General features: G+C 44.8%; 1 protein-coding gene across 2 annotated transcripts in view; it reads left to right on the top strand.

Moving 5' to 3' along the window:
* The window catches only part of SYNGR3 (synaptogyrin 3), a 30,648-nt gene that overhangs the window by 5,812 nt on the left and 2,446 nt on the right, over positions 1-22,390 (top strand). Inside the window, exons 2-4 of one of the 2 annotated variants that reach the window (XR_010026238.1) lie at positions 14,442-14,679; positions 17,288-17,430; positions 20,128-20,413. Coding sequence is in view for 1 of the 2 variants with exons in the window: in XM_063143109.1 (XP_062999179.1) it covers positions 14,442-14,679; positions 17,288-17,430; positions 20,128-20,337 (591 nt within the window). In the remaining variant the exon portion in view is untranslated. Of the gene's footprint in view, positions 1-14,441; positions 14,680-17,287; positions 17,431-20,127; positions 22,387-22,390 lie in introns of those variants that run through there. The other variant, XM_063143109.1, reaches the window with a different exon arrangement.

Here is a 22,390-nt window from a genome sequence, read left to right as displayed (position 1 = left end):
CAGGAGGTTGGTCCTCAGTAACCAGGCAGGTTGGTAAATTTATAGCGACATTTTCATCTTAGCATTGTAAAAAGGGTACTATAAAGCCATTAGCATCATGACAAAGTCAGGTGGGCTATCAGATAAAGTAACCAGAAAGCTCATCCCAATTCATAAAATGCAGCAGATGTGTAATAAGAAAACAAGCTCACAAGGCAGGATGCTTCACAATGTGTCACAAATGCAGGATGTGTCACAAATACACCTATAACATATCAAGGAAGGCTAAAATGTTTGGATACTTTTACGGTCATTTATCTTGGTAAGAAGTTTTGAAATTCAACAATCTTAGGGCCTGTTCAGACAACACAATAACCCATGGTTAGGTTGCTAACTCTTTTGCAGCAAATGGTTAGTGAGCGTGTATAAACTGTGGTTGTGAAGCCACCAAGGTTAGGAACTGTTCACACGACATGCTAAGTCATGGTTCACGCGACATGCTAAACCATAATGTTTAGCTCAAAACCCTTGTCCATCGTGGTTTTGAGCTAAATTTTATACTTTGAATGGTTTTAATTTTTGTGAACTGCCCAGAGAGCTCCGGCTATTGGGCGGTATAGAAATGTAATAAATAAAATAAATAAAATAATAAATGGTTTCATAGAATCATAGAATAGCAGAGTTGGAAGGGGTCTACAAGGCCATCGAGTCCAACCCCCTGCTCAATGCAGGAATCCACCCTAAAGCATCCCTGACAGATGGTTGTCCAGCTGCCTCTTGAAGGCCTCTAGTGTGGGAGAGCCCACGACCTCACCAGGCAACTGATTCCATTGTTGTACTGCTCTAACAGTCAGGAAGTTTTTCCTGATGTCCAGCTGGAATCTGGCTTCCTTTAACTTGGTCCCGTTATTCCGTGTCCTGCACTCTGGGAGGATCGAGAAGAGAACCTGGCCCTCCTCTGTGTGACAACCTTTCAAGTATTTGAAGAGTGCTATCATGTCTCCCCTCAGTCTTCTCTTCTCCAGGCTAAACATGCCCAGTTCTTTCCGTCTCTCTTCATAGGGCTTTGTTTCCAGACCCCTGATCATCCTAGTTGGCAGGTGTTGTCTGAACAGGGCCTTATTTAGACATATGAAGTTTTAAGGTAGAAATGCATTGTTAGAATATTTAGATAAGAAACATAAATACAGTAATAAAAATAGTCTGAACATATTTTATAGCGTCCAAAAGTATATAAGGAGACTCAGAACATGCAGCAGTGGGGAGCGATCCTCTTGGATCAACTTCTCCGCCGTCTTGCCTCTGGAAGCAACCTGGTAAGCTTGATATTAATTGTCATTGAGAACTAACAATTGTACTTGACTCTACTTAGAAGCCTTGTTTAGAATGATCTCGAATGGTTTATATGTTTGTATTTATGCACGCACAAGCTTTTGTATTTAGTACTTTTGCAGTAAAAAGACAAAACTTGTCTGAGATAGTGTTTCTTAGAAATAAGAATTCTGTGTCACCTATATCAAGAGTGAAGTATTCAGCTTGCCCCGTGCTGGCATCTGGTTTTGAGAGAAATTTAAATATATATACAGTAGATCAGTAATTAGATGTCAACATACTGACCATATATTTTGAGAGAACCTCTGAACCAGGGCAAAATGCCACAGCAGGTCTCCCTCAATCCACAGGGACGGTGAAGTGTTAGCAACAGAATTATTTAATATACTTTGATGCCACTTTCCCTCCTCCTCTTTATCCTCGTAACAACTCTGCAAGGTAGGTTAGGCCGAGAAATAGTGGCTGGTCCAAGATCATGGAGGGAGATTTGAACCCAGGCCTCCCTGGTCTAGGTCCTGCAGTCTAACTGGTTATGCCACCATTGACCCTCTGGTCGTTAAGCATCATCATAAGTGTACCTGCTGCTTTATAGCATAAGCACTCACACAAAAAGGTCTCTGCCAGGGGACACTTATAATCTAAAGTTCAACAGCATAGGAACGGAGGGAAGTAGATATGTGAAATAGATTAGTAATAGACCACAGGTGTTCCAAGGGACTCAATCCAATTTGTAGCAGGGGGGCTCTCCATCTCTCCCTTCCCTCCGCTAGCTTATATCTTAGGGCTCATCTACACAAAGGAGGATATTCCACTATGAAAGCAGTATGAAAGTGGTACATAAAAGGCTTTGCAGCAGTATTGAAGTGCCCTGACAACTGTCGGGGCCCATGACACAGACCGTATACCGCTTTCATGCCACTTTCGAAGTGTTATATCCTGCTTGGTATAGATGTGTCGATGGGCCCCAACAGTTGTCAGTGCACTTTAGTACCACTATAAAGCAGTCGTGTGGCTCCTGCCTTTTATGTACCACTTTCATACCACTTTCATAGTGGAATATTCTGCTTGGTGTAGATGAGCCCTTAGTCACAAACTCTGTATTGTGTGTATGAAGCAAGGCATAAGCATAAGACATAATGTACAGTTGAATCAACTAAAACAATTAAGCTGCTGCTTAACTTTAAACATGTGAATGACCTTCTTGTCCTCAGTCTGTTTCAGGAAATATATCTATGCATGGGAGGACTCACAAGACCACTTAACATAGATTAGTTTGTCCCTTAAGGCCTTTCATGTTTATTAATCCATGCGGTCAGTGTATAAGAATGGGAACAGAGGACATTGAAAGGGAAAAGTGGCAATTCTAAACTAGCCTTTCCCAACTCAGTGTGCTCCCAAATGTTTTGGACTTCAGCTGCCATCAGCCCCTGCCAGCATGGCCAATGGTCAGGAATCCTGGGTGTTGTAGTCCATAACATCTGGAAGGCACCAGGTAGTGGAAGACTGTTCTAGGGTTGAGCTTTTCTTTCTTTACATAAGCCCTGTAAGAGAGAAGGGAAGACCCTTCCCCTGTAGTGCGGAGGGCAGGATTGGAAGGGTGATGAAATTCTTGCAACAAAGGAATTCCATGAAGTAAACTGTAGTCCATGTGTAAATAATAATAATAATAATAATAATAATAATAATAATAATAATAATAATAATAATTTTATTTGTTACTTGCCTCTCCCTCCGGATCGAGGCGTGGTACAACACAAATGCAAACACCATAGAACTAATTAAAACATTTAAAACTAATACATTATTAAAAGCAGCATATTGTTAAAAGGCAAATTTAAAATTCAACTGAATGAATACGTTTACATTATTTCACTGCATCTGGGCTTTTATATTTCTTTTCAGCAAATTGTTGTGCAATATAGTGAAATGGCTGCACTTTTGAGCTTACGTTTGCCATATGTTTGGCATTACAGGGTTTACCGCGGCTCTGAAGACTCACCTGTTTACCCGAGTTTGGATTCTATTGGGGCCGTTGTGTATATATTGCTGTTCAGTTTTCGCTCTTAATTTTTATTTTGTCTTTGTTTTCATGTTGTTCTTGCTGGTTTATTGTGCTTTGTAGTTTTAAGTTTTGTTGTATGCTGCTTCAGGAGGGTTTACCCTGATTTTTTATTCCTTAGATGCACCCTCTGCCTATCAGGCACTTGGGGTGATGTGCAATAAAAACACTTCACATAAAACCCAAAGAACAAAGGAACAAAACCATACCATAAAATTTATGAGTGGATCTATTTAAAAGATGTCTAGCAAAACGCTAGACATTAAAACCCTGCCAGAACAGGACAACCCTTACTGCCCATTCTGGATGGAGTTCCACAGCCAGGAGGCCGCTGTTGAAAAGGCCCCGCCAACTTAGCCTCTCTAGGTAGCTGGACATATAATAGGGCCTCCAATGATGACCATCAGTTACAGGCAGGTTCATACTGAAGGAGGCAGCCCTGCAGATATCCTGGTGTTGTAGGTCCAAACCAGCACCTTGAATTGTGCTCAGAAACAAATTGGAACCCAGTGAAGTTGTTCCACGAGTAGTGTAATGTGGTTTACAAAGCACACATACCTGAGAAAACTCTACCTGCTGCATTTCCCCCTAGCTGTAGTTTCTAAATGTAGCACTATGGTAACCTGAATTAGAGGAGATTAAGACATGAATGAATCTCAGCGGCTGGATTGTCCTTCCCTAAGACAACATGCACCAGATGCATCAGACAAAACTGGGCAAAGGCAGTTATACATCTTTTAAATAGATAAATAAATTATTGAATTTCAGAACTAAGAAACTTGATTCGTTAATAGTGGCATCAACAATTAAATGACCTTTATAGACAAGACTCAGTCAAATGTCCTTTTAATATTTGGCTTGCCTTTAAAATAGCTTTCTAGGTAAGTGCAGGGGAAATGAACAAGGCGACCCGGATTTTTTACTAGTTCAGCCAAGCCTATTTGTTGCCAGTCATTTGTGGCACATTGATCGCCTGAAAGGAAAGTTACCAAAGAACTTTCTTCCAATCTGCAGAAGCATTTGTTGGCGATTCTTACTCACCCTAGGCGACCAGGCCTGTAGCTATCTGCAAATTTGTGTTAACAAAGCTACGCTTCTTTTTAGGCTTTCCTGACAAAGAGCAACATACAACCACCAATTTGTTGGAGATTGGTGATTGCTGGCATGTAGCAGTTGCTCACACCCAACCCCCGTGGACTAAAATGGTACAGTCTAAGAGCATCTCTACATTAAGAAAAAACTCCACACTCTTACCATTTCTTCTTCTTCTGTGGGTCTTTCCGCATTGACTACAGCTCCTTTAAACAGCAACCATATGATTTGTAATTGAAAACTTCCCCTCTTGACATTTAACTTTCATTTAAAGTTAAATGAAACGTTGCCATCTAGTAGCCCATGATATCTGTTAGATAGCTACAGTTCTAAGGGTTGTCTCAACGTTAAGGAAAAACCCTGCATTCTTACCGGGGTTTCTTCTTCTGGAGTCTTTCCACGTTCATTTTATGTGCCTTTAGACGGCAACCATGTGATTTTGAATTGAAAACTTCCCCTCCCAGTAATTAAGTTCAATGAGACAGTTCCATCTAGTGGAGGAAATATAGCACTACGCCAGCTTTACATGCTGGGGACATACTGCTATTATTTTAAATACTGCATCATCTCTGCTTTTTTGTTTTTTAAAAAGCAAGATTACCAAGGAAAAGCGCAGGAGATGTCCCGGAGGTTGATGGTGTCATGTAAAGGACACACAAACGTCCATGAGTGGCCAATTATGAGCATGCAATAAATCACTCATGTAGAGAAGCTTTAAGAAAAGCTCTGCCATTGGATTCTGCTGAGTGTATGTTACCTTTTAAGTAACCATATGGGTGAAGTCTTTCCTGTAGAATTGACACTCCATGGTGTTGATTCCCTGCAAGAGACTCACATGATTGGCCCTGTCCAATATTACTTTAAAATGCTAGCACTGTGGGAAGAACCTGTGGAAATGTACCTCTCCTGTGGCTAAAGCAACATTTAAAGGTCACATGTATACAATAACCATCAGGACTGAAGTTTACCCAAACAATCGCTTCCTTTTCCCCCTCTGTGTTTCCCCCCCAAACTGAGCAAGGCTCTTGGACCAGCCAAGCCAGGAGGAACAGTTGAATTATGCTTACAGGGGAGAGATGATGGGAAATAGTATATTATCATCATCATCATCTTCATCAACAAGCTGGAGCGTGTTCAGAGGAGGGCAACCAGGATGATCAGGGGTCTGGGAGCAAAGCCCTATGAGGAGAGACTGAAAGAACGGGGCATGTTTTGCCTGGAGAAGAGAAGATTGAGGGAAGACATGAGAGCACTCTTCAAATACTTAAAAGGTTGTCATACAGAGGAGGGCCAGGATCTCTTCTCGATCCTCCCAGAGTGCAGGACACGGAATAACGGGCTCAAGTTTAAGGAAGCCAGATTCCGGCTGGACATCAGGAAAAACTTCCTGACTGTTAGAGTAGTACAACAATGGAATCAGTTACCGAGGGAGGTTGTGGGCTCTCCCACACTAGAGGCCTTCAAGAGGCAGCTGGACAACCATCTTTCAGGGATGCTTTGGGGTGGATTCCTGCATTGAGCAGGGGGTTGGACTCAATGGCCTTGTAGGCCCCTTCCAACTCTGCTATTCTATGATTTTATGATTTTTACACCCCCCAATAGCTGAAGCTCTCTGGGCAGTTCACAACAACTCACAAAAATCACAAATGCAACATTATAAGAAAACGTAGACCCTGTTCAGACAACATGCTAAGCCATGGTTAGGCCACTAACCCTTTTGCAGCAAATAGTTAGTGAGCATGCTTAAACCATGGTTATGTAGCCACCATGGTTAAGAATGGTTCACACGACACGCTGAGCCATAATGTTTAGTTCAAAATGCTTAGCCAACGTGGCTTAGCGTGTCGTCTGAACCGGGTCATAGTAAAAAATGGGTGGTTTCATTTGTTGGTTTCATCTGTGGCGAGTTCAGTAATCCAGTTCCTTGGGCTGTCTTGTATGTAGCCCCTTTTCTAGTAGCCTGTAGATTTTGTTCTGAATGAAAATTATGCTCAAAGAACTTTGCACTTCCAGTTCCTGCCCAGGAAGATAATTTCTGAAGTCACTTGTTGGGCTGTTTGCCACAAATTAGACAAATATAAATTATACCGCAGGGCTCCAAAAACCATGCTGCTAATAGCAGATAGCAAGTTTAAAGAGTTCGTGGCCAGGCGATGCCTCCTGCTAGACCAGCCTTCGTCAACCTGGGGCGCTCCAGATGTGTTGGACTACAACTCCCAGAATGCCCCAGCCAGCTGGCTGGGGCATTCTGGGAGGTGCAGTCCAACACATCTGGAGCGCCCCAGGTTGAGGAAGGCTGTGCTAGACCCTCGGTGAAGAAAAGATAGGCTTGGGCGTTCATTGCACTTCCAAAGCAACCCCCTTTCTGTGAATTGAGCAGGCTCGCTTGGCTTCAGACGAGCTGCTTGTACAGAGCAAAGACTTGCTCCAAGCCACTTATACAAAGAACGTGGCCCTTCGTAGCTTGAGGCAAGCTCATTCTTTTTAGGCTAGGAACTGACTTAAATGGATGTGGTCAGGATGACGATGCTTACATCTTGCATTGGTGCCAGTGGAGGTTCCCCCACCCTGCAGGGGGCCTGGAGGTGAGGATGATTTCGGAATAAAAATGGCTGGATGCGAAGGTTTAATCCTCCACTACCCACACATGGTGATCCCAGTCTAGATTCCATGCCCTTACACTAAAATAATATTATGAAGCTTAATGTAAATGATACAGAATAGGAGTAATATAATCCAAATGCTTAACTCCCACAAGCATTCAAGCTGCCATGTTGGGTACCAGTTGCGTTTTTGGAATAGTCACCAAGGGCAGCCCCACACGGAACACATTACAGTAATCTAATCTGAATGTAACCAAGGCATGCATCATCACAGTGGCTAGGTCAGCTTTCTCTCGATAGTGCCGCAGCTGCCAAACCAGCCTGTGTTGGTAAAAAGCATTCCTAGCAGCTGATGCCACCTGCGCCTTCATAGACAGTGCTGAGACTGCGTACCTGGCCCTTCAGTGGTAGTGTGGCCCCATCCCTCTCTTGCCTGCATACCCCCTTTCTACCAAAAGCATGTAGCCATTACTCATAGTTAGGAAGATAGGAAGCCGCCTTATCCTGAGTCAGAGCCTGGGTCCATCTAGCCCAGTATTGTTCACACTGACTGGCAGCAGCGGCTCTCCACGGTTTCAAGCAGGATTTTCTTTCCAGCCCTGCCAGGAGATGCCAGGGATTGGATCAGAGACCTTCTGCATGCAAAGCAGGTGCTCTACCACTGAACTACGGCCCTCTGTGAAAAGCATTTCCTAGCTGGACTCTCCTTTCACTTCGCTCATAGCAGCTGGAATTTCTATTAGTCTTCTATGACTGACACCGTCCCCAAGCAGTTGGAACATTCCAAGGGCCGACATTGAGATGGGAAGGCGCTGGTTCTTTTTTAATCCTGTGTAACCCTTATAATGAAAGCAGACCGTTTTACCCATGACAAGAAATGCTTCCTTTCCCCACTGCTCTCAGCTTGAGTTTGTTTTTTGTTTTAAATAAGATCAAGGGAGTTGTATCTCTCGGGGGGGGGGGGCGTTTGTGTTCGGTACAAGATGTTTTATGGTGTGTGTGCGGGGAGCAGGACCAGCGTGTGAACAGATGGGCAGCAAAATCAGGCAAACACCAGCCGTGTTGTTTTTCCTCTACGTTTTGCTGGGTAGATAGGATGGGTTGGACGGGTGGGAACAAGAGGTCCATTGTTTCTCGTAGGCATCAGATGTTTATATCCAGGCAGAGTTTATCCATCCTAGGATCTGGTGCACAAACTGATCGCCTGAAACTGTAAGTTTGAAACAAAGGAACAGGTTTTTAGTCTCCGTTGTTTTGTTTGTGACAAAGGAATCGAAACCAGCAGGCGGTGGGAAACAGGTTTGGGGGAGAGAATAAGGAAAGGAATAAAAATGAAGCATCGAAAGAAAGGGGCTTCACATGTCAGTGAAATGGATTTGAGTGAGCCACTTTTGGGGGTGGGTATGGGCTTGAGAAAGTAAGGGATGCGTGCCAGGAATTGCACCGCTAGGGTGACTTTATGAAAAACTATTTATGTGCTGCATTGGTGCTGCGTTCCCCCTAAACTCGGAAGTTTCGCTCCTGTGGGGTGGCGCTGGGTAATCCCAACACCGAGGAGGGAGTAGGGCTTTCTGGTGGCCATCTGGATACTGGAGCTGCCTCGTGCCTCCCAACCCACCCTCAACCTGGTTTCCAGGGACCAATCAGAGGTTACTTTCAGCCAGGGAACGCCTCCACAGTGAAGCTGGGACAAGGTTAAATGCAGAAGGGCCGTATTTGCCTCACTGCAGCCAAAAAAGTCAGGGTAATTTCCTGACTTTTTATTTTTTATTTGCAGCTTCGCAAGAAAGGCCTGCGTTGGCTCTGAGGTGGATGCTGCATCATATAACCAACACAGCGCCACCACGCAGCCACCGCGGGGCTTTTAAAGCACATGGACAGTCCCCTGGTAAAGTAGAATCCATCATGCAATGACTGCTTTTCATAAGCCTCTATGACAGTATTTAATAGTAGGGCCTCAATCATCATCATAGAATCATAGAATAGTAGAGTTGGAAGGGGCCTAAAAGTCCATCAAGTCCAACCCCCTGCTCAATGCAGGAATCCACCCTAAAGCATCCCTGACAGGTGGTTGTCCAGCTGCCTCTTGAAGGCCTCTAGTGTGGGAGAGCCCACAACCTCCCTAGGTAACTGATTCCATTGTCGTACTGCTCTAACAGTCAGGAAGTTTTTCCTGATGTCCAGCTGGAATCATTGTCGTCGTCCTGCCCTTAAGCACTATCTTAATTTGGGTTCAACACTGGTTTTGTGTTTTGTAGCTCAGACCCCACCTCTGCCTTGTAGTTAGGTTCTTGCACGAGTTATGTTTCTTTTAGCCTCATTTGTTTTCTGGGAAATGAGTGTTTTGCGACACATCGTGGCAGCCATTTTATGAATGAACAAGAACTCTCATGGCAGCCGTTTCGTGAGAGGGCCCTTGACACGCTCAAAATTCCAGCCGTGCCCACTGATCCCAAAAGGTTGGAGAACCCCAGTTTAACATATTGCAACACATGGCTTATTTGTCTCCAGGAAGATGTAACATAACAAAACTCCCTCTACCTCTTTCTACACATCCCAAGAAAAGCTAGCTTGTGCCTTCCTTGGTGCTGTCAACCAAACCAAAACGTCAAGGGCTCCTTGGTTTATAAACATAAGAACTTAAGAAGAACCCTGCTAGGTTAGACCAAACTAGATCTCTGCTCTGCTGGACCAGAGATCTATTTAGTCCAGCATTTCATTTTCCAAAGTGGCCAATCACCAGATTCTGTTGGGAAGCCCATAAGCAGAACATGGAGGCAACAACCTTCTTCCACGGTTAACCGCTAGCAACTGGTATTCGGGGGCTTGCTGAATATAATCAGCATATGACCATCAGATTAGTAGTCGCTGATAGCCACTTTCTTGGTGGAGAATAAGGCGATCACTGTATTTTTGGCAGCGTAAGTGCTGTGTGAAGAAGGACTTTTATCTGCCCTGAATTTCCTGCCAGTCGGTTTCATGGGATAACCCTGGGTTCCAGTATTATGAGAGAAGAAGAGAAACTTCTCCCTATCCCATAATTGTATATTGTACTATGTGCTCCACACTTGCCTTTTCCCCTCTAAGATAGAAAGTTCCAAACATTGTAACCTTTCCTCATAGAGGAGTTACAGCAGGTCTCAGCTCATTTTGGTTGACATTTTAAACCTTTTATGAAGGTTGAGGCCTACAGAAGCTAAAAAAAAACCCAGGCTTAGAGGCCTGGAGTTTTCAGTTCGGAGAGAGGGTATCCCTGAGAGGAGTAGTTTCAGTTAAGGTTCATTCCCTGGTTAAGTTTCATTTCTCCAGTTAAATTTCATTTCCCCAAAGTGGGAATTTTACTTTCTGTTTTGGGGGAAGAGGGTCTAAAAGAGTAAGAGAGCCAGCCAGGAAGCAGATTAAAGCCAGAGAAAGACCAGAGCTTATGGAAGGAGCAGAAAGAAGCAGCTTAGGGTAAAAGAACTTTTGTTTTTGCAACTTTTCTTTTAATGTCTTTGTATCACTCAGCTCTATTGACTAAATGCCTTAAGCCATGAGTGTCTGGAGTGTTGCTCACCCCACGTCTAGAGCCTAAACCCCATGTTACTGGGAAGCGGAAGGTGGGACTCCTAAGGAGGCAGAGCGGTCAGGCAGGGGCCAGAAAACGGTCTTATTCCAGGCAACAGCCTTGATTGACAGCCAAGGTTTTTATTGACATTCTGGCCTTAGCTAGACCTAAGATTTATCCCAGGATCGTCCCGGGGTCATCCCTGTTCATGTAAATGACACACAGGGGATCTCGGGAGCAGGCAGGGACGACCCCGGGATAAACCTTAGGTCTAGCTAATGCCATAGTGTGTGTTTTTCAGTCTAATAATGGTGTTTTAATTTTAGTTATCTTTTACTGTTTTAACTCTTACATTTACCATTCCAGAATCTGTTCCAGATATGGAGTGGTATACAAATTTTGTAAATAAATAAATGATCCTTAAAATGTGGCTCAGGGAAACCAAGTCATAGGGTAAACCCTGACAGCTCTACAATACCTTTTTCAAAATACATTGGCCAGAACGGAACATGGTATTCTGAGAGTGGTGGCATCATAGATCTGTATAAAGGCATTACGATACTGGTAGTTTTATTTCCAAGCACTTTCTAAAGAATCCCTACCATGGAAGATATGCAATGGCCACTCAATTGACCCAAATAGCTACACTTCTAAGGGAGATATGTCTGGGCGTCATCAAACAAGTGTTTTATTGCGTGCTCATTGCTGGGCACTCATGGATTTTCGCATGATGTCGCCTATCCCATGAGCCTTCTCTCTCTTCTAGCCTTTTTCACGTGACAAAAAAACACCCCAGTAAATCCGACTTATGTTTTGAGATGGAATTTGCCTCTATCTCCTGCTGTGTGCAGGAGCGGCAGCGGGATCAAAATGGGCCACTGAATGGGCCACGTGCACATTGTTTACTGTCTCCTTTGAAAGAGGAAGTAATGAAGGATAAATGCATGGGCGGAGAAACAACGGAAACACGATTTTCTCTAGCGTGATGACGCTTTATGTTCCTAATCTGTTTGTAAAGCCAGTGCAGTATCTTTGCTGTAGACAATGAAAGTTTATATAAGTTTATAAATAGAATTTAGGATACAAACCAGGCTTTGCAAAGTTGTTAGAAGTGCATCACTCATCCTAACATGGGTGAATTGTATTATCATGTGATCATCTTCGCATTGCAAATTTTGATTTTTTTTTAATTTTTTGATTTTTTTGGCCATGTCTTTGAACGCTTTCTGCTGTCTGCTGTTCTCCAGATCTTGTAACTTCAAAGTGGATAATTGAGTTACATTCATGCTCATGTGTTTCTTGTTGAACATGGGGTGGATTCGCATTACCATATTAGGCACTTCAGATTATGATATATTATTCTTTTACACAAAATGCTGGCTGCCATTGCATGGGCACTGAAATATTTCTTACCGCTGGAGCTAATGGATGGTGGTGAGGTTGGGGCCTCAACTGTGAGTCCAGTATTAATCTCACCTCTGTGTTAACTCTCAATTCACTCTCTCAGCCTTAGCTCCTCTCTGAAATATGGAGATCATAATACTTGTCTGTCTTGCAGGGTTGTTGTGAAGGTTACTTCTGCATTATATACACATTCAGCCTAATTACTTATTTATTTATTTATTTATTACATTTCTATACTGCCCAATAGCCGGGGCTCTCTGGGCGGTTCACAAAATTATTGCAATTCCTGCTTGGCTAGGCTCTTAGCTGGCGGTAGCTTAATGTTAAAATGCTGTTAGACGTCCCAACTGATGAACCGTTGCTGGTTGTAATGGTAACGATTTACCTTGAATAGGTTTCAATCATTTTGACTTGTCCTTACTTTGGATTTTTCTACGTGCAGTAGTAGTAGTACTTATAAGTATGAGTAACATTTAAAAATTAAAACAAACAATCCAGCTGTAATTTGTTGGGTTTTTTTTTACCCAAGATGAACAGTTTCTGTTGTTTTAAATCTGTTACTGTATTTTAAATCTTTGCACTGCTGCTAGGTTTTATTTGGCTATTGTTTTTATTTTATACTGTAGTTTTAAACTTTTATATTGTATTTTATCGTGTTGTATTTTATGGTGTTAATTGTTATGAGCCACCCTGAGAGCTTCATGCAGAAGGTCCCCAGAACGTTGGACTAGATGGACCCTTGGTCTGATCCAGCAGGGCGCTTCTTACATTCTTCTGTTCAGTCCACGGCGGCACCTCCAGGTATGGCTTGGACAGAATCCCGCCTGGAGCCCTGGGGAGCTACTGCTGATCAGTGTTGGGGATACTGGGCTAGATGGACTCATGGGCTGACTCCGTTCCGGCGTTCCTGTATTCTGATGGTTCTTGGAAACGCCAAGAGGACGAGGCGGATGTTTGGAGCTGAGGTGTGGGTGGGGAGAGGAAGGGTGCCCCCCATCTCTAGACCCATTGCCTGAGTGACCCGGTGACGCATCCTCTTCTCAAGGATTCAGGCTGCCCCAGGGCCCCTCCTTTCTGGCAGCCTGTGGCTTTCCTGAAATTGCCGTTGGCATTTCCAGCAGCAAGAAGGAGAGAAACGGTTTTGCATGGTTTATGAATGAGATTAAAGCCAAACAGCAAACCCCCACCACGAAGCGCTGATGTTATACACCCTCTGGCTTCTGCAGCTTAGGCAGAAGCCTCCTCATTGTGTACGATCTATTGTCTGGCCCTGTTGTTGTCTCTGGGTGTGCGAGAAACTCAACGGCAAGAGCGGTGGGGGGGCTGCGCGGGGCATCCTGCGGTGGATTTGAGAACGTTGCTCAAACGAGATTACGATGGAGGGAAGAGAAGTTGATCGCAGAAAGCCATTAAGCGCAGGGCGGTGGCCTGGGTTTTCTTGTGAACTGCAGCCATGGAGGAGGGCAGGGGAAACCAGCCGGCCAGCTTGCTTACTGCAGCATGCCAGTTAACCTTGGTGCAAAACGTTAGAGACCTGCAGCTCAAGGCCGGCATGTTTACTCATATCAATATCCCCCTCTCCACGTGCAGACCCTGACCGCCTTGCTCCCTGTAGCTTCCCTGCTCACCCTCTCTACCACTGACATTTCCCCCTTCCCTGCCCAGAGCTTACACTACAGCTCTACCACCACCACCACCACCATCACCATCAACAATCCTTTCTCTTTGGACCTCCCCCCCCCCCCCCGCCCCAGAAATCTCTCCTCAGTTGCTTAGCTCCCAGCCTTTAGGCCAGGGATCGGAAATGGGCCTTCAAGGCCTTATTGGACTGCAGCTCCCATTGGTCTTTCACCGTTGGCTATGCTGACAAGGACTGATGGGAACTGCAGCCCAACAATATCTGGAGGGCCACATGTTCCCCACCCCTGTTGTAGGCCCTCTTTTTCCACGGCCTCACCTTCCCTTCCTGCTGCAAAAGCACGTGGCTCCTGCTACTAACAGATTACAACTCAGGAATTAGAATGTTTGTGAACGTTCTGTGACACTGCAGCTGTGCAGCCAATGCGGACTGACAGCTGAAATGCTGAATGAAAAAAGGACCTAGTCTTAGAAGCATGGTAGCCAAAGGAGGGGGGACAGAGTACTTAATGGCTTACCTATATTTCTACGTCATATATTTATCTCCTTAATCCTCATTTCCCCTCTAAACTAAAAAGCCAGGGCATCCTTTCATGTTATGACAATCCATCCCCGTATCTTTCTTTGCTCTTTTGAGGTATGTTTGCCAGCTGTTGTGTATTGTTTTGAGGTAGAACTGAAGACGGTATTTTCACAGAACCTGGGACTCTTGTTGGGAGACGTGGGCTGTCAGTTGAACATTGTTCCTCCTCTTCTTCCCTGCCCCCTCCCCCAACCCTTCATTCAGGTCTTCTCTATTGTTGTGTTTGGCTCCATCATCAACGAGGGTTATGTTAATACAGACAAGTCCCCGGTGCTGCGCTGCATCTACAATGGCCACGAGGGCGCCTGCAACTATGGAATCGCCATCGGCCTCATCGCTTTCTTGGCCTGCGCCATCTTTTTGGTGGTTGACCTCTATTTCCAACAGATCAGCAGCGTGAAGGACAGGAAGCGTGTGGTCCTCGTTGACCTTGGCTTCTCAGGTAGGTCCTCCTGTGGGTCAGAGCAGAAGGGTTCACGTAGGGTATGCTTGTGTGATGGCTGCCCAGGATCTAGTTCACAGCACAGGTGGTCTCCCTGGGAAAAGCTGGTATTTTAAGTTCTTGATACATGCTCTCCAAATAAATGGAGGGCTTAGTTAACAAGTGTGGAGCTTGTCTTGTTTAGAACAAGACAATCCAGGTCAAGCAGCTGGGAGAAATTTTTAACTGAACGAGGTGGTGAAGCGTTGGAACGGGTTGCCCAGGGGTGTTGTACAGCCTTAATTTTTGACAGTAGTTCTAACAAATCTTTGGCCGGATTCATTTAGATGGGCTCTGAAAATTGGAATTGTTGTGTAGTCATAAGAAGAATGTGGAATAACTTTCAGGCATTAGAGAACTGCTTTCCCTCTTTGGCCATAGCTAGACGGGGCGATATCCTGGGTCTCGCCCCGGGATCGTCCCTGTGCGTTCACATGATACACAGAGGATCCTGGGAGCAAGGAGGAATCATCCCTCCCTTTCCCTGGGATCTCGCCCTACACTTCTAGCTCACTTTTTCCATTGTCTTGGGCTGATCCCGAGACCATGGAACGTGTGGGCGGGCGTCACGGGTTGTCTCGGCTCCTCGCGAGTAACCACGAGGAGCTGGGCACGGGGCACAGAGCTGGATCGTTGCCCATCGGGGGTGGGGGGGAGGGGGAGGGTTTTTTTTTAATAAAAAAAAATCCCTTATGGTTTTCGCATGAGCGTTGGTGCGCTCCTTCTCCATTTTTAAAAAATAGCTGTGATGTCACGCGCAGCGTGTAAACCAGGGTGACAATCTCTCGATCATAAAATCGTGAGATTGTCGCCCTACTACCCCTCTCATCTAGCCATGGCCTTTGTCTTCAACAACCGAAATTGTTAAAATATTGTGTGCTAGATTCCTAGGAATATACCATGGTACCAAAAGGTTCCTTGGCTATTTACTTCTTTTGCCCCACTAGTGGAATAAATGCCTGAATTACCCATCAGTTGCCAAGCTCGCTCAGATCACTGGTCAGTTAGCTCACCCAGTGTGGTCGAATGATGACTTTCCAAGGTCTCAAATAGAGAAATGCTTCTCGCTGATGTCCTTTTAGATCGTGGGTGGGCAACTTGTGGTCTTCCTCTGAACTTCTTAGCTAACATAACCAATGGGGAGGGATCATGGGAGTTTTAGGGGGGGAGAGGAAAACCTAAAAAAACCACCCTGCTTTGTACAAAACCAGCTTGGGTGCAGTGAGATGGGTTTTCGGGTGGGAGGATTCAGCTGAGTCTTGTTCCTGGTAAGGTCTGCAGCGCAGGGATAGAATGCCTGCTTTGCATGCAGAAGATCCCCCAAGTCAGTGTGGTGTAGTGGCTAAAGTGTCGGACTGGGAGTCGGGAGATCCGGGTTCTAGTCCCCACTCGGCCATGGAAACCCACTGGGGTGACTTTGGGCCAGTCACAGACTTTCAGCCCAACCCACCTCATAGGGTTGTTGTTGTGAGGATAAAATGGAGAGGAGGCAGATTATGTACGCTGCCTTGGGTTCCTTGGAGGAAAAAAGGTGGGATATAAATGCAATAATAAATAAATAAAAATAAATAAAAAGTCCAGTTAAGGTCTGGTGGCAGTTGATAGAACCATTCCAAAGTATGACATCGTACCCCACTCCCTTACAAGCCTGAAGAAGCAAATGTCCAGAAAAAGACTTCCCCATGTGATTTTGCTGAGTGCCTCCATTTGCCCTACATGCCTAGCCCTAATGTGCAACACACACACCCCACACACCCCACCCGATGCAGGAACGAATCCCTTGCAGGGAATAGGCAGCCGTGGGTTCCGCAGGGCTCCTCCTGGCCTTGCAGACACTTCATCATGCCAAATCCACATGAGAGGCAAGTGGCTGCAGGGGCACATTCATCCCGTCCTCTCTAGCACAAGCTGAAGTATCCCTACTTTCAGTGGAAAGCTGGCTTTGACAGCTAACGGTCCCCGAGAGGGATGCTACCAGTACGGTAATGTGAAGCAGAGGTAAACCGGCGCAGGCCACGGATCCCTTCCAGCTCAGTCTTGTCTATTCTCCAGACTCTCTGGCAGAAAGAGGCCTTTGTCATAACCTGCTACCTGATCCTATTTAATTGAAGATGAAGGGGACTGAGCCTGCAACCTTCTGCTTGCATAACGGACGCTCCGCTACTGAGTTGCAGCCAATTTATTATTAGTTTGCCTAGCAGGGCTCCTGTGCCCGGGTCGCATCTCCATGCCAGCAAAAGCTTCATCTGCTCAACTTCCTGCAAGTTACGGACCTGCTAATAATCAGAATAATCATAAATAAAATTATTTATATGCCCCCCTTTTTTTTTTACTGTTGTAACCGGAGCGACTTATGACTTAAGGATAACATCAGAATATTCTAATCGTAGCAAATACAAATAAAAGGCAGTGTTAAAGGCACAGGAGAGAGCAGGGAGGGGAACAGTTAGCAACCTTTTGTTGGAAAAGGAGGCAGCGGTGTCCCCGTATGCTGTGGGGAGGTCCCAGGGAGAGTCAGATCAGCATCGCATGCAACCCGGAGGCATTCATGGGCTTTTCTGCTTTGCAGGCTTCTGGTCCTTCCTGTGGTTTGTAGCTTTCTGCTTCCTGACCAACCAGTGGCAGCGGACACCATTCAGCCAAGGGGCGACACAAGGCGGGGACGCTGCCAGGGCAGCCATTGCCTTCTCCTTCTTCTCCATCCTCTCCTGGGTAGGTTTCAGTGCTCGCACCGCCTCCACTACCTTCTAGGGGCGGACGTTGCCACTCTAGGCTTCATGATTGTGTGAAAAACAAAGGGGATCGTCAGACGCGCATTTTACAGCACGCTCGTTACTGGGCACTCACGGACTTCTGCGTGTCCTTTTCACGATGCCATCCACCTTCCACGCATTTCCCACTCCACTAAAAAAAAAAAGACCCTGAAAATCTGGGTTTTTCTCCTACAGCAAATGTGCCGCTATTTCCTGCTGTGTGCAGGGAGAACAGCGTGATAAAAACACCCACTTCAATGAGCCACGTGGTCTTTATTTACTTCCTCTTTCTTCAGCATGTGAAGAAAGAGGAAGCTGCTCGTCCCTATTACATAGCGCTGTTGTTAGTGATTGATTTTAGTACATGACCAGCCAATCTCATTTAGGCTGACGGGAGATTTAATCCTTAAAGTGTAAATCCAAAGCAGTTCCTTCTGTAGAAGTTTATGGTGCAGCTGTTGTCCTTGAGCTCCAACCTTTTCCAAGCAGCAGAACTTCAACTCATTCAGATTATGAGCGTCATCAGACGAGCGTTTTAGCACACGCTCGTTGCTGGCTGCTCACGGTTTTTCGCAGGCCCTTTTGACGATGCCATCCACCTCCCGCGAATCTTCTTTCTGTGACAAAATAAGACCTCGGTAAATCTGATTTTTTTGTTGGAAGCGAAATGTGCTGCCATTTCCTGCTGTGTGCAGGAAAAGCGCCCATTGAATGGGCCACGTGGTCATTGTTTACTTCCTCCATCTTTCCTCGTGTGAAGAAAGAGGAAGTATCATGGGGGAAACACAATGGTAAGAAAATGCATTTTCCCACCCATCTGACGCTCTATGTCCACATTCGAGAAAATGCTGAACGAGGGGCCCTGGCATCCTCTGGTTTCTTAGGCAGTTTTTATGTTCACAATTCTGATTTTCATAACACTTGTCATCATTCCCACATATTTTTTTACAAGGGCATATATCACTCATTTAGTACTACAGTTAAAGAAACCTTGATAGAATTATTGTGCATGATAGACAACTAAACAAGGACTTGATAGAGGTCTATACATTTATGGATGGCATGAAAGAGTGGATATCATTTCCCTTTACTTCTCATAATATCAGAATTTGGCATCATTTAATTGGCTATGGCCAGATAGGAGAAAGGCACCTTCTTTTTAGCTCTTTTTTAACAACTGGGGTGGGCAGACTTCAGCCTTTCTGGCTCCAATTTCATTTTTGTATGTGAACCGCCCAGAGAGCTTCGGCTATTGGGCGGTATAAAAATGTAATAAAAAAAAAACAAAAAAAAAAAACCCAGAGATTCACCAGTGGGGGCCAAGTGCGAAATAGTGGGCAGACATCTGCTAAGAATGAAGGGAAGGGAAGGGGTGCCTCTGAGCCCATATGTAGCTCAGGAATTTGTGCGCAGTCTCAGAACCCAGTTCACAAGTCCTTTCACTCAAAAATCTAGTTGACTCCCCCCCCCGCCCCAGCTCTGAATATTCCTTTCAGCAGCCTAATTTAGGGGGGCAAAGTTTTGTTGATGATATTGTTAGACAATTGGAAGTCAGCAATCTTTGCTGATCTCCTGCAAATCGCTCAGAGATCTACATCCCGATCTACTTTCTCCCCACCCTGCTATATTATAAATACTAATATCGGTTAACCATATGAAAAGGACAGGGCTCCTGTGTCTTTAACAGTTGTATAGAAAAGGGAATTTCTGCAGGTATCATTTGTATGCATGCAGCATCTGGTGAAATCCCCTCTTCATCGCAACAGTTAAAGCTGCAGGAGCCTTTTGTAGAGTGACCAGATACAAAAGAGGACAGGGCTCCTGCAGCTTTAACTATTGTGATGAAGGGGGAATTTCACCAAGTGCTGCATGCATACAATTGACACCTGCTGAGATACCCTTTTCAATGCAACTGTTAAAGATACAGGAGCCCTGTCCTCGTTTCCATATGGTCACCCTATACTAATAGAAGTGGAGAAAAAATATAACTGAAATCAGAACACAAGCTTTAAAAATTCTGACAGATATTAACATCCCTTTGGGTGTATATAAGTATCAGGAAGGAAAGTGACTTCTAATAATTAAATTACATCCTGTTGTTAGGGTCATGGGCCTCTGTGGAATTACTGAATATCTGATTTTGACCAGTTAAAAAGAAAGATAAGGAACCAGTTAGACTGACATAAAAGGGGAATGAGATGGGAAGGAGAGAGTGGGGGCTTACTTTTCTATGGGTCAGTTGGGCAAGATAGGCAGGTCACAGCAATTGTTGTTTTGGGGCAGGGTGGCAATGAAAACATTCCACCAAGATGCCCATACCGCAGGTTTCTGATGGTGCTGAAAACTGAGGGTTCAAAGGAATTGTTTGGTGTGTTGGTGCTGACTCTACCTCTGCCTTGTACTCAGTCTTTTGAGCAAATTACTTATCCTTTGTCACACTTCTCATGGCAGCCATTTTGTGGTGGTGCCCGGCACAGTTTCTCCAATTGCCAAATGTGCCCACAGCTCAAAATAACTGCGGATCCCTGGGCCGCACCAATGGATCCTTTGCTCTGATGAGTTTGGTCGGTGGGCCATTTCTTTTGAACCACCGGCCGGCCTCTCGTTCCCATCTGGCAGTGCGGAAACTCTCTGACACTTTTCTTTTCCATTCAAGGTTGCTCTGACCTTAAAGGCCATCCAAAGATACAAGATGGGGACTGACATGTCGCTCTTTGCCACGGATCAGTTTCCCACCGACCCCAACGCAGGCTACCCGGGCTACCCCACAGGCAGTGGCGTCGAAACCACGGAGACCTATCAGAGCCCACCGTTCTCTGAGACCTTGGACCCCAGTCCTAAAGGCTACCAGGTGCCGGCGTATTGAAGGGCAGGTGGGCCCCATGAAGTTGTACAGCAAATGGGAACAAAACCCAGAGAAATGGGCCAACTTCCCTTCTATGGTACAGTATAGTCAACTGGTTGGTTGCAAATGTATTCAAAAGTACCTTTTTTTCCTTTTTTTAAAAATGTGGCAAGTCACGTGCTGAGTTAAACTTACTCTTAGCTAATGGTGCAGTGAATTCTATAGTGGTATTGGTTCTTGTCTTACCTGTCCAAGGATATTTTTTATACTTAAGACAACAACAGTGTTCCCTCTAAGCATGAAACTCCAGGACGGTTGCTACTCTCATCTGGTGAGCGGCCCCAGGAATGTTTGCTCATGTGGCATTTTGCTGAAAGCGCGCACAAATGCTGGCAGAAGTCCAGCTTGTTAGAGACCCCTCCCCACCCTTTTCCTGACAAGTATCTTGTGCTTCCAGGGCTAACTCAGAAAATTGTTCCCGTGGTCTTCATTCAAGGGACCCTTTGCTTCACTTTACCTATTCCCCCCCCCCGTTACAGTCCTAGAAAAGGTAGTTTAAAGGAATGTGCCAAATTTTAAAGCCAAAAATCATAGTTATGTTGTTTTCCTTAGTGTGTGTTCGTGTGTACATATGTAGTTCCTGTACTAAATGGGTGAATATATGCTGCATATATTCTGTGATTCTGGTATCACAGGTGGGGTTTTCAGATGGCTTCAGTACTGAAACATTTTTCTACGTCTGTAGGGTTAAACGAAATCATTGCTTTCAGAAAAAACAGGACGACAACCCGTAAGAGCCTCCTGGCAGTGGGAAATGTAACATTGGGGTAGCTCAGGGGTCGTCTAAAATCGGGGTCATATCCCTGCGAGGAGTGTGGCCTGGCCACAAGTACCTCCACTTCTCTCACAAAACAAAACGACATTTCGGGAAGAGGGAAGGAGAAGGGAATGAATGTGCCTGTCAGCTGAAGTGACGGGCAGGAGTGGAGGCTTTAATGCCAGGCCATTTTCAATCAAGCTGGCCGCCTTAAAATGGCGGCCACTAAATTGGTAAGCAACGCTGCCACTACTTGACAGACTCTTTTGATACCAATGACACCCAAATATGATTCCTGCTACCCTTTTTAAGTTGCTGTGTCTAGTTGTAAGGCCTTTTCTTTTCCCTCCTTTGAAACGCTCAGTGATTCACGCTGGCACAACATGCATCATAACATTTGGGATCTGCCCCACCTTATTGTGTTAAGAGAATTCAGATAAAAGTTTCATAGCGGCAGGTAAGAGAAACAGAAAGACCATTAAAGCTCAGAAACAGTTGGGAAAGGATGAATCCCCATGAAGAAACTGAGCTGCATAAGGATTATGTAGAGAGAACGGAATTAAACATGATTTAAAGTGTAAAAGATGAGTAGGCGACTTTATGTAAAATGGAGAGTGGAGATTGTGCTGCCTTTTCAATTGATTTAAACAGCAAGTGGCTATTGATAACCTCCAGCTCCCATTCAGTTGCAATTCTGGGGAAATTGGATCTCTGAAATCCCACTTGAGGGAGGAGCTCCAATCTCTGTGGTGAGATATACAGTATTTTCACAGAGACAGCGAAATTGGGTGCTGTCCTGCTTCAGCTTCAAGTGTTTTAGATTTTATAGTTCAGTGCGATCAAAGTCAGTCTTGTGGCCAAAGACCTGTGTAGGGTCTACACCTGTATAGATGATGATTTTTAATACAGGGTATAAGCAGAACTGTAGCAATATTTTCCTTAGAGAGAACACTGGAATTTTAGCAGCACACAAAATTGTGTTTAAATATTTTAGAAAACAAAAAAAACAGAATTAAAACTATAATACATTTAAATGTTTCTTTAAATTGATTGTACATGTGAAATAAATGTTTGTTCAGTACAGTGTATTTTTTCTAACTATAAAAATAATCCATTCCAAAATATCCTTGTATTAACTGTAAAAAGGAAAAAAAAAAAGGAAAAAAAAGAGAGATTATGTTCTGACTGGTAGAACTGTCTTGGTCAGTAGTGTTAATGTGCTGTATATTACAATCTTGAATGTATGCACCCGATGCC

This window comes from Elgaria multicarinata, chromosome 17, assembly GCF_023053635.1.
Source record: "Elgaria multicarinata webbii isolate HBS135686 ecotype San Diego chromosome 17, rElgMul1.1.pri, whole genome shotgun sequence".
NCBI lineage: Eukaryota > Metazoa > Chordata > Lepidosauria > Squamata > Anguidae > Elgaria > Elgaria multicarinata.
The sequence above is the reverse complement of the archived record's forward strand: the minus strand, read 5'-3'. Positions and strand labels throughout refer to the sequence as shown.